Raw genomic sequence first — 12,701 nt, forward strand, 5'->3', positions numbered from 1 at the left:
AAATAAGTTAATGATTGCTGGGGTTCATTGTCTGTGGACACAGCTGAGCAATGCACTATGGTATTTCCAAAAGTCCTACAGAAGTGAAGAGTGCTGGACCCACATGCGAACCATTGCTCCATTCACTACTTGGGGACTGCAGTTCTCGTGAATTTTAGGGGTCTCAGCAGTCATACATTTATCACTTATCTTGTGGATAGGTGGTAAATGTGCTTAGTGTGAAAAGCCCTGTAACAGGTTTAGCTATTTGAATTCAGACAGGTTCATTGCAACCACATTTATTTAATGATAAGTATAGGCTTTTTTCCTATCAGCCTTTACCACAAAAAAAATATTTTTTACAAAATTTTAGCAAAAACCCAATGTCCCAATAAAATAAAAAATGGGTACTGTAAACTTAATCTTAATGTAAGATTCAAAAATTGATTGTCAAAATAAGTAAAGTAATACAATCGTTTTCTTGTGAGCTATTACGACTCACTTTATCAGCAGTCAGCTCTTTCTCTGGTTTCATCAGTACTACACTTTTATCCACCACCCGCAGACCACAGAGGGACCCAGGAGCAGCCTGGACCTGGAGAGACACATCTGATCCTGGAAGAACTTCATCAGGAGAAAACTCAGTTGATACCTGGAAAAAGTTTTGCATAGTTATCAGTTTTATACAGTATAGCATCAGACTGCAATAAAAGTATGGCAGCTCATTTAAAGTTTTTATTTAGTTGCCACAATTTAATAGGAGCCCAATGTAGTAGGTGTCCTGTATATCCAGCTGCTGATTGACAGCTTTTTCCCTATTACTGTGCATGTAGAGAAAGTTGTCAATCTCAGTAAGAATGTCAATCACAGTTAGAAGACACATATTTGTTTTTACTTAGGATATATTTTGTTCTGCCAATCATTGTAAACAGGTTTCATTAAATTCACAGTAGCGTTAAATCCATGGGGCTTTTTACACAAACATAACCACAGAAAACTTTTTGGTTCACTTACTTTATTTTTGAAACATGTCTCTTTTTTGAACTTTTCAGAGTCTGCCACTATTTCTCCATTAGGTAACAAAATATAAACAAGGGCATAAAGAGTATCAGATGTGTCTGCACTTAAATGAAGGTTTAAAGTTGCTTTTCCGTGAATATCTGGGACATACAAAACAATTGTCGTTATAGGACACTATAACTGTGTTTTTATCTAAAAATGTGTAATATTTATGGATTACTTTTATTACTGGTTACTGTATCTTAATCATCAACTGATTAACCCAAACTAGAGAAACTCTGTCTGCTGATCTGCTGTATGTCGGTCAGGGTTGGATATATTCCTGTGGAATATGGCTTTTAAAACTTTATTACTGGGACCTTACCAGCCAAAATATAGTAATAGTAATAATAATAATAATAATAATAATAATAAATGATGACTCAGTCTCACCATACCATGGGTCAAAGTCCAAGCCAATCTTCTAATTTTATCTTCCATTATCTTTCATTTGTCTCATAAACCCCAAACAACATTTAAATAAACCAAACCAGAGATTTCTGGAGACAGGGAATGGCCTGAGCAGTGTATGTTCATGGTACCTCACCAAAACTATGTGCCTCACAGTTTGAGAATCACTGCAGTAGACCTAAGAAGCTAATTAGATTTCTGTAGAAACCAAATGATAAATGATGTGTGGCAGTTTAGGCCAGATTTACTGTATTACATAGAGTAGGAGAAAGGGGTGGTGTAACACTATCACGGTAGGCATCAATTTAGTTTCTTCACTATCAGACAGGAAAAAATAAAGCAAATTCTAATCTGCCACAAATTACTTTACTTTCTCGACTTACTTGACATAAAAGACTCCTGTCGTGAAAAATATTGGCCATTGACTACCTAGGTTAGTGACTTTTATTGCTGGAGATGCACTGATTACTTCATGTTGATGCTATAGCATTACATGACAGCATGGTGGCTCTCTGGTTAACGCTGTTGTCTTGAAGTGCTGGGGCCCTCAGATCAAATCCCACTAATGGCATAAATTTGTATATTCCATGTGTAGATTTCCTCCAAAACATATTGCTAGGTGAATTTATATTTATGAGCCTGCAGTGTGAGTGACAGACCCCAATGTGCATAGCACTACTGAATATATGTGTGCCATATAAATTAGTAAAATAAATAGCTATTCCTTCATAAAGGGTAAGCATTGATAGCATAAATGAAGATTGGAAATCAGTTAAATGAATGAATGACCCAGAATTACTGTATTGTAGAGCGCATAATGATGTAGTTGCTGTAAGTGCGCTTACAAAAACAGACTGATTAACATGCTCAGAAGTCTATTAATTGGAGCCCGACCTCCTGTGATTAATTTGTACAGTAGGTTTGGGTGGAATAGAAATCTGAAATATTTGATGTCAACCAAATTTCATGACAAGTGTAATCCGATTGGAATTTATTAGAGATGAGCGAGCACCAAAATGCTCGGGTGCTCGTTACTCGAGTCGAACTTTCAGTGATGCTCGAGAGTTCGTTTCGAGTAATAAACCCCATTGAAGTCAATGGGCGACTCGAGCATTTGTGTATATGACTGGTGCTCTGCTAAGGTTTTCATTTGTGAAAATCTTAGCAAATCACCAAAGTCATGTAAAAAACACAGAAATGGATAGGGCAGGTGAGGAGCAACATGCAGGGCTGCATTTCCGGCTCAGAGGTCTCACTATTAAGCCACAATAGTGGCAAGAGTGAGACCCCCCCCCCCCCCACTGTCAGCATAACGATCGTTCTCCTCTACCACAGCTGTAACAGCTGTGGCAGAGAAGAACTATGTTAGCCCATTGAATTCAATGGAGCCGGCAATACAGCCGGCTCCATTGAAAGCAATGGGCTGCCGGCGAGCGCGGGATGAATTTTCGGGAAGGGCTTAAAAACATAAGCCCTTACCTGAAAAAGAAAGATTTTAGTGTAAAAAAGAATAAAAATGCAGGCATTCTCTTCAATGGAGCCGCTGCTGCCGGCGACTCCATTGAAGACAATGGTCCGCTGGCACATCTGAATTCTTTTTCAGGGAAGGACTTTACATATAAGCCATTCCCTGGAAATGAATTAAAAGTGATTTAAAAAACAAAAAAAATAGATGCTCACCTCCCTTCAGCTGCCGGGCACAGCCGCCTGTTCTCCTGCTGTCCCCTGCACTGTGGTGCTGAACTGCTGTCATTCAGCTGAGAGCTGCGCTGAGCCAATCAGAGGCAACACTCGCTCACCCATTCATGAATTCATGAATGGGTGTGAGTGAGATTTGCCTCTGATTGGCTCAGCGCTGAGCCAATCAGGGGCATGTCTGACTCACACCCCCTTCACAATCACTGCAGGCCAGCCGCGCTGAACTCCGTCTGCCGGAACAAGGTGAGTATATATATATTTTTTACTTTTACACATTTCTGGATGAATTGCAGGGAAGGGCTTATATATTTAAGCTCTTCCCGACAATTCATCCCGCGATCGCCGGCAGCCCATTGCTTTCAATGGAGCCGGCTGTATTGCCGGCTCCATTGAATTCAATGGGCTAACATCGTTCTGCCGGGACAAGGTGAGTATATATTTTTTTTATTTTTACACATTTCTGGATGAATTGCAGGGAAGGGCTTATATATTTAAGCCCTTCCCGACAATTCATCCCGCGATCGCCGGCAGCCCATTGCTTTCAATGGAGCCGGCTGTATTGCCGGCTCCATTGAATTCAATGGTCAGTGCTCGTTTAATCGAGACGAGTACCGCTCGTCTCGAGTAATGAGCATCTCGAGCACCCTAATACTCGAACGAGCATCAAGCTCGGACGAGTATGCTCGCTCATCTCTAGAATTTATATATATTTTTACCAAAATTAAAATAACATAAAAACAGTTAAAAAATGGAAAATACTCTGACTTAAAGACTCGTCACTTCATGAAATATTGTTTACAGGTCAAAAGAAATTTCATCTAAAGATCTTACCTCTATCACTTTTTTCAATGTTAATTTCAATGGACCCAGAATCTTTTATAGACGTTTTGGCAACTAGCTATAAAAAAGTAATAGAATTAAGTGATACAGTACATTAAACCATATAGGCCGTATACAGTAGTTTGAAAATATCTATCGATTAACTGTATGAGTTTATGAACTGAAGAATTAGAGATCGAACAATAACTCCCACCCCAAACTGCCTCTAAAAGTGCCGTAAGCACAAAAACTGTGAAACAGGAGCTTCATAAAATAACTTTCCTAGGCCAAACAGCTGCAGACACGCCTAAATTCACTAAGTGCAAGTTTAAGTTTTGGCTGGAGTAGTATAATGCATACTGCCACTGGACTCCTAAGCAGTGGAAACATGTTTTCTGGAGTGAAGAATAAAATTTCACTATCTGGCAGTCTGATAGACGAATCTGTGTTTGGTGGATGCCCAACGAATGCTACCTACTGCAATGTATAGTTTCTACTATAAATTTGGAATGGATTGGGATGTCCTACAATTGACTTAGTGAATCCTACACTAAGCAGGAGGTTGGACCAGATGACCCTGGAGGTTACTTGCAACTCTACCATTCTATGATTCTATGACAAGCTCATATAGGTATAATGGTCATGTGTCTACATGTTTTTGGCCATATAGTGTATGTCATAGATAGATTTGAGAAGATCACAGTGATGAAGTCTGTGATATAAAATCACCAAAACTAAATGGGCTATTTTAAAAAAAATATATATTTCAAAAAAAACATTTTGCTATTCAACTCTGTTAAAAAAAACTCTCTCTAGTGCTACCTATTAATGGATACCCTATAAATCAGTTGGGTACATTTTAGGAAATTGTCTTCATGAAGACCCAGTTGGTAAGGCAACACAAAACCTTTTATTGCTAAAACATGTTTTAGGATTGACTGTAGTGGTACTATCTCCTGTGGTGCTCTCCAGGAGAAACATAACCCCTACCCAGGCCTCATATTGATGGCCCCATACCCAGCCAACCAGAACCTGTACTGTACATTGATATGGAGCAAGAACCCCAAGACAGCTGTACAAAGATCTGCTGGTTTGCCTCACATCCCTAATTACATTTCAAAGCCTGTTGGATATTGAATCATATGGTAGCTACTAGAGATGAGCGAACGTATTCGTCCGAGCTTGATATTCGTGCGAATATTAGGGTGTTCAGGATGTTCGTTATTCGTAACGAACACCATGCGGTGTTCCGGTTACTTTCACTTCCTTCCCTGAGACGTTAGCGCGCTTTTCTGGCCAATTGAAAGACAGGGAAGGCATTACAACTTCCCCCTGTGACGTTCAAGCCCTATACCACCCCCCTGCTGTGAGTGGCTGGGAAGATCAGATGTCACCCGAATATAAAAGTCGGCCCCTCCCGCGGCTCGCCTCAGATGCCTTGTGAGTTAGATGAGGGACAGTGCTGCTGGTACCGGAGCTGCTGTAGGGAGAGAAATAGCAGTTAGTGTAGGCTTCAAGAACCCCAAAGGTCCTTATTAGGGCCAGTAATACCTGTGTGTTGGCTGCTGTTAGCAGTGCCTTTTTTTTTTTTTTCTCAAAATCGGCTCTGCAGAGCGTTGCACCCGGCATTAGGGACAGAAGTGTTGGATAGGCAGGGAGAGTGTTAGGAGTGAGTGTAGCCTTCAAGAACCTCAACGGTCCTTTCTAGGGACATATTTAACCATGTGCAGTACTGTGCTGGCTGCTGTTAGCTGTGCTGCATTTTTTTTTTTTTCTCAAAATCGCCTCTGCAGAGCATTGCACCCTCCATTGATACTACAGGGAAAGAATTGTGTAGGCAGGGCCACAACACAGTTATTATTCATTGAATATACGCAGTGGGTCCTTTTGGTGTAAAAAAAAGGGAAACGAAATCTATTTGTCCTGCCTCTGTCCGTCCTAAGGGCTGTGGACACGTGTGAGCTGCGTGTACAATGTTAAAAAATCAGACGCACCCAGCTACGGTTTACTGCTGGCTTCGCCATTTGCTTTCCTTAATTGGGAAAAAAATACCTGCTCTGCCAGTGTTAATAACTCTGCTACCCTCAAGTTCTGTGACACATTAGCAGGGCCACAGCACAGTTATTAAACTTCTCATGTTCATTGAATATACGCAGTGGGTCCTTTTGGTGTAAAAAAAGGGAAACGAAATCTATTTGTCCTGCCTCTGTCCGTCCTAAGGGCTGTGGACACGTGTGAGCTGCGTGTACAACGTTAAAAAATCAGACGCACCCAGCTACGGTTTACTGCTGGCTTCGCCATTTGCTTTCCTTAATTGGGAAAAAAATACCTGCTCTGCCAGAGTTAATAACTCTGCTACCCTCAAGTTCTGTGACACATTAGCAGGGACACAGCACAGTTATTAAACTTAGATTATTCATTCAATAGAGGCAGTGGGTCCTTTTGGTGTAAAAAAAGGGAAACGAAATCTATTTGTCCTGCCTCTGTCCGTCCTAAGGGCGGTGGACACGTGTGAGCTGCGTGTACAACGTTAAAAAATCAGACGCACCCAGCTACGGTTTACTGCTGGCTTCGCCATTTGCTTTCCTTAATTGGGAAAAAAATACCTGCTCTGCCAGAGTTAATAACTCTGCTACCCTCAAGTTCTGTGACACATTAGCAGGGACACAGCACAGTTAGTAAACTTAGATTATTCATTGAATTTACGCAGTGGGTCCTTTTGGTGTAAAAAAAGGGAAACGAAATCTATTTGTCCTGCCTCTGTCCGTCCTAAGGGCTGTAGACACGTGTGAGCTGCGTGTACAACGTTAAAAAATCAGACGCACCCAGCTACGGTTTACTGCTGGCTTCGCCATTTGCTTTCCTTAATTGGGAAAAAAATACCTGCTCTGCCAGAGTTAATAACTCTGCTACCCTCAAGTTCTGTGACACATTAGCAGGGCCACAGCACAGTTATTAAACTTCTCATGTTCATTGAATATACGCAGTGGGTCCTTTTGGTGTAAAAAAAGGGAAAAGAAATCTATTTGTCCTGCCTCTGTCCGTCCTAAGGGCTGTGGACACGTGTGAGCTGCGTGTACAACGTTAAAAAATCAGACGCACCCAGCTACGGTTTACTGCTGGCTTTGCCATTTGCTTTCCTTAATTGGGAAAAAAATACCTGCTCTGCCAGAGTTAATAACTCTGCTACCCTCAAGTTCTGTGACACATTAGCAGGGACACAGCACAGTTATTAAACTTAGATTATTCATTCAATAGAGGCAGTGGGGCCTTTCGTTTTCAAAAAAGGGAAAAAATTATATTTGGCCTGCAGTCTTGCGCCAATTTATTTCCTGCCTGTGAAATCAAATCACTGGTAATACAGCATGCTGAGGGGTAGGGGTAGGCCTAGAGGACGTGGACGCGGCCGAGGACGCGGAGGGCCAAGTCAGGGTGTGGGCACAGGCCGAGCTCCTGATCCAGGTGTGTCGCAGCCGACTGCTGCGCGATTAGGAGAGAGGCACGTTTCTGGCGTCCCCACATTCATCGCCCAATTAATGGGTCCACGCGGGAGACGGTTATTAGAAAATGAGCAGTGTGAGCAGGTCCTGTCCTGGATGGCAGAAAGTGCTTCGAGCAACCTATCGTCCACCCGCAGTTCTGCGCCGTCCACTGCTGCAAATCAGAATCCTCTGTCTGCTGCTCCTCCTTCCTCCCAGCCTCCTCACTCCACTACAATGACACCTGCTCAGGAGCGGGAACACTCCCAGGAACTGTTCTCGGGCCCCTGCTTAGATTGGGCAGGAGTGGTTCCTCTCCCACCAGAGGAGTTTATCGTCACTGATGCCCAACCATTCGAAAGTTCCCGGGGTCCGGGGGAAGAGGCTGGGGACTTCCGCCAACTGTCTCAAGAACTTTCTGTGTGTGAGGAGGACGATGACGATGAGACACAGTTGTCTTGCAGTGAGGTAGTAGTAAGGGCAGTAAGTCCGAGGGAGCAGCGCACAGAGGATTCGGAGGAAGAGCAGCAGGACGATGAGGTGACTGACCCCACCTGGTGTGCAACGCCTACACAGGACAGGTCTTCAGAGGGGGAGGCACGGGCAGCAGCAGGGCAGGTTGCAAGAGGCAGTGCGGTGGCCAGGGGTAGAGGCAGGGCCAGACCGAATAATCCACCAACTGTTTCCCAAAGCGCACCCTCGCGCCATGCCACCCTGCAGAGGCCGAGGTGCTCTAAGGTCTGGCAGCTTTTCACAGAGACGCCTGACGACCGACGAACAGTGGTGTGCAACCTTTGTCGCGCAAAGCTCAGCCGGGGAGCCAACACCAACAGCCTCACCACCACCAGCATGCGCAGACATATGATGGCCAAGCACCCCACAAGGTGGGACGAAGGCCGTTCACCGCCTCCGGTTTGCACCCCTGCCTCTCCCCCTGTGCCCCAACCTGCCACTGAGATGCAACCCCCCTCTCAGGACACGGGCACTACCGCCTCATGGCCTGCACCCACACCCTCACCTCCGCTGTCCTCGGCCCCATCCACCAGTGTAGTTCAGCGCACCGTCCAGCCGTCGCTTGCGCAACTGTTGGAGCGCAAGCGCAAGTACGCCGCCACGCACCCGCACGCTCAAACGTTAACCGTCCGCATAGCAAAATTCATCAGCCTTGAGATGCTGCCGTATAGGGTTGTGGAAACGGAGTCCTTCAAAAGTATCATGGAGGCGGCGGCCCCGCGCTACTCAGTTCCCAGTCGCCACTACTTTTCCCGATGTGCCGTCCCAGCCCTGCACGACCACGTCTCCCGCAACATTGTACGCGCCCTCACCAACGCGGTTACTGCCACGGTCCACTTAACAACGGACACGTGGACAAGCACAGGCGGGCAGGGCCACTACATCTCCCTGACGGCACATTGGGTGAATTTAGTGGAGGCTGGGACAGAGTCAGAGCCTGGGACCGCTCACGTCCTACCCACCCCCAGAATTGCGGGCCCCAGCTCGGTGGTGGTATCTGCGGAGGTGTATGCTTCCTCCACTAAAGCACCCTCCTCCTCCTCCTCCTCCGCAACCTCTGTCTCGCAATCAAGATGTGTTAGCAGCAGCATGTCGCCAGCAGTCGGTGTCGCGCGGTGTGGCAGCACAGCGGTGGGCAAGCGTCAGCAGGCCGTGCTGAAACTACTCAGCTTAGGAGATAAGAGGCACACGGCCCACGAACTGCTGCAGGGTCTGACACAGCAGACCGACCGCTGGATTGCGCCGCTGAGCCTCCAACCGGGCATGGTCGTGTGTGACAACGGCCGTAACCTGGTGGCGGCTCTGCAGCTCGGCAGCCTCACGCACGTGCCATGCCTGGCCCACATCTTTAATTTGGTGGTTCAGTGCTTTCTGAAAAGCTACCCACGCTTGTCAGACCTGCTCGTAAAGGCGCGCCTGGCTCTGCGCACATTTCCGCAAGTCCCACACGGTCGCTGCCACCCTGCGGACACTGCAACATCGGTTTAATCTGGCAGTGCACCGACTGCTGTGCGACGTGCCCACACGGTGGAACTCTACGCTCCACATGTTGGCCAGGCTCTATGAACAGCGTAGAGCTATAGTCGAATTCCAACTCCAACATGGGCGGCGCAGTGGGAGTCAGCCTCCTCAATTCTTTTCAGAAGAGTGGGCCTGGTTGGCAGACATCTGCCATGTCCTTGGTAATTTTGAGGAGTCTACCCAGGTGGTGAGCGGCGATGCTGCAATCATTAGCGTCACCATTCCTCTGCTATGCATCTTGAGAAATTCCCTGCAAAGCATAAAGGCAGCTGCTTTGCGCTCGGAAACGGGGGCGGTGGAAGACAGTATGTCGCTGGATAGTCAGAGCACCCTGCTGTCTATTTCTCAGCGCGTACAGGAGGAGGAGGAGGAGCATGAGGAGGATGAGGAGGAGGGGGAAGAGACAGCTTGGCCCGCTGCTGACGGTACACCGGCTGATTGCCTGTCATCCTTTCAGCGTGTATGGCCTGAGGAGGAGGAGGAGGAGGATCCTGAAAGTGATCTTCCTAGTGAAGACAGCCATGTGTTGCGTACAGGTACCCTGGCACACATGGCTGACTTCATGTTAGGATGCCTTTCTCATGACCCTCGCGTTGCACGCATTCTGGCCACAACGGATTACTGGGTGTACACACTGCTCGACCCACGCTATAAGGAGAACCTGCCCACTCTCATTCCCGAAGAGGAAAGGGGTTCGAGAGTGTTGCTATACCACAGGACCCTTGCGGACAAGCTGATGGTAAAATTCCCAGCCGACAGCGCTAGTGGCAGAAGGCGCAGTACCGAGGGCAAGGTAGCAGGGGAGGTGCGGAGATCGAGCAGCATGTACATCCCAGGCAGTGCAACAGTCTTTAAGGGCCTGGACAGCTTTATGGCTCCCCACCAAGACTGTGTCACTGCTCCCCAGTCAAGGCTGAGTCGGCGGGAGCACTGTAAAAGGATGGTGAGGGAGTACGTAGCCGATCGCACGACCGTCCTCCGTGACGCCTCTGTCACCTACAACTACTGGGTGTCGAAGCTGGACACGTGGCCTGAACTCGCGCTGTATGCCCTGGAGGTGCTTGCTTGTCCTGCGGCTAGCGTCTTGTCGGAAAGGGTGTTTAGTGCGGCTGGGGGAATCATCACAGATAAGCGTACCCGCCTGTCAACCGACAGTGCCGACAGGCTAACACTCATCAAGATGAACAAAGCCTGGATTTCCCCAGACTTCTCTTCTCCACCAGCGGACAGCAGCGATACGTAAGCAATACGTAGGCTGCACCCGCGGATGGAAGCTACGTTCTCTCTCACCATCCAAAACGGGGACATTTCTGCTTCATCAATCTGTGTCTAATATTCCTCCTCCTCCTCCTGCTCCTCCTCCTGAAACCTCACGTAATCACGCTGAACGGGCAATTTTTCTTAGGGCCACAAGGCTCACTCAAATAATTTTTCTGAACAATTTTTAAAAGTTTCAATGCGCTGAAAAGCGTTGGAACTTTAACTTGAACCAATTTTTCGTTACACTGGGCTGCCTCCAGGCCTAGTTACCACTTAAGCCACATTAACCAAAGCGATTAATGGGTTTCACCTGCCCTCTTGGCTGGCCATGGCCAATTTTTTGGATGTACATTAGTACTGTTGATACAGCAATTTTTGTGGGCCCTCGCCTACAGTGTAATCAAATGAATTTTTAGCCCACCTGCATTACAGCTGACGTTACCTCAGCTGTGTTGGGCAATGCAATGGGATATTTCTATGTACCGCCGGTGGCTTCCTGGCACCCACCCATGCTGTAGGTGCACACGGAGTTTTTACTACATCTGTACACTTGAAAAGAACCCCAGTCTGACTGGGGCATGCAGTGTGGGCCGAAGCCCACCTGCATTAAGCACGACATTACTACCTCAGCTGTGTTGGGCAATGCAATGGGATATTTTTGTGTACCGCCGGTGGGTTCCAGGGAGCCACCCATGCTGTGGGTCCACAGGGACTTCACAATAGGGAGTTGTACCTGCCTGTGTCTATGAATTAAAAACCACGGTCTGACTGGGGCATGCAGACACCTTGACAGAATGAATAGTGTGTGGCACATAGGTTCCCCATTGCTATGCCCACGTGTGCAGCTCCTGATGGCGGTGGCACAGGATTCTATTTCTCATTGCTTCTGTACAGCATTGTGGGCTATCGCCCCGCCACTTTTAAAGAGGGTCGCTGCCTAGCCGTGTCAACCTCTGCAGTGTGTGCCTGCGGTCCCTTGTCATGGCAGACGCAATTCTAAATAGACATGAGCGTGGTGTGGCATGAAGGCAGCTGAAGGCTGCGCAGGGACACTTTGGTGTGCGCTGTGGGGGGAGGGGGGGTGGTTGGGCAGCATGTAACCCAGGAGAAGTGTCAGTGGAGTGTCATGCAGGCAGTGATTGTGCTTTGTTGGAGGTAGTGTGGTGCTTAGCAAAGGTATGCCATGCTAATGAGGGCTTTTCAGAAGTAAAAGTTGTTGGGGGGGGGGCCCACTCTTGCCGGTATTGTGGCTTAATAGTGGGACCTGTGAACTTGAGATGCAGCCCAACATGTAGCCCCTCGCCTGCCCTATCCGTTGCTGTGTCGTTCCCATCACTTTCTTGAATTGCCCAGATTTTCACACATGAAAACCTTAGCGAGCATCGGCGAAATACAAAAATGCTCCGGTCGCCCATTGACTTCAATGGGGTTCGTTATTCGAAACGAACCCTCGAACATCGCGGGAAGTTCGTTTCGAATAACGAACACCCGAGCATTTTGGTGTTCGCTCATCTCTAGTAGCTACCTTTTAAAGGGAGACGTTCAGCTATTTTCGGCCCTATAACCTAAGCTTATGCGTACCTAACTCACTAAGTCTAGGTATGTAAGTATTACACTTACCTTCCCAAATGTTTCACCAGTGCCAGCGCTGAAAGCATCCCCTCAGTGTATTAAGTGGCACAGCTAAGTAGTCCAACCATTCTAATTTTTCAATGCATTGCAGCAGAGGCTTTCAGCGCTAACACTGGGGGACAGAAGGAGAAGTAAGCATAGAACTTACATCTCCACACTCAGCGAGTCTGTTACTTTTATCCCATAAACTTAGCTTATATGGCTAAAAGTAGCTGACAGATTTCCTTTAATGGGTGTTGCCTAGGAGGTATTATTCCCTCACGTATTTGCATAGCTTTTTCCCAGGGAGCATTGTTTGGCCTGTCAGACTCCCGACTCATCTTGAAAATA

The 12,701-nt window shown here is 46.9% G+C and overlaps 1 protein-coding gene across 1 annotated transcript in view; it reads right to left on the bottom strand.

The window, feature by feature from the left end:
• Positions 1 to 12,701, bottom strand: part of LOC136626157 (alpha-2-macroglobulin-like) — a 119,976-nt gene that overhangs the window by 60,427 nt on the left and 46,848 nt on the right. The window contains exons 13-15 of the mRNA XM_066600964.1: positions 3,979 to 4,045; positions 994 to 1,139; positions 482 to 631 (exon numbers count right to left, since the gene is read on the bottom strand). Coding sequence (XP_066457061.1) covers positions 482 to 631; positions 994 to 1,139; positions 3,979 to 4,045 — 363 coding nt within the window. The remainder of the gene's footprint in view (positions 1 to 481; positions 632 to 993; positions 1,140 to 3,978; positions 4,046 to 12,701) is intronic.

This window comes from Eleutherodactylus coqui, chromosome 4 (genome assembly GCF_035609145.1).
Source record: "Eleutherodactylus coqui strain aEleCoq1 chromosome 4, aEleCoq1.hap1, whole genome shotgun sequence".
NCBI lineage: Eukaryota > Metazoa > Chordata > Amphibia > Anura > Eleutherodactylidae > Eleutherodactylus > Eleutherodactylus coqui.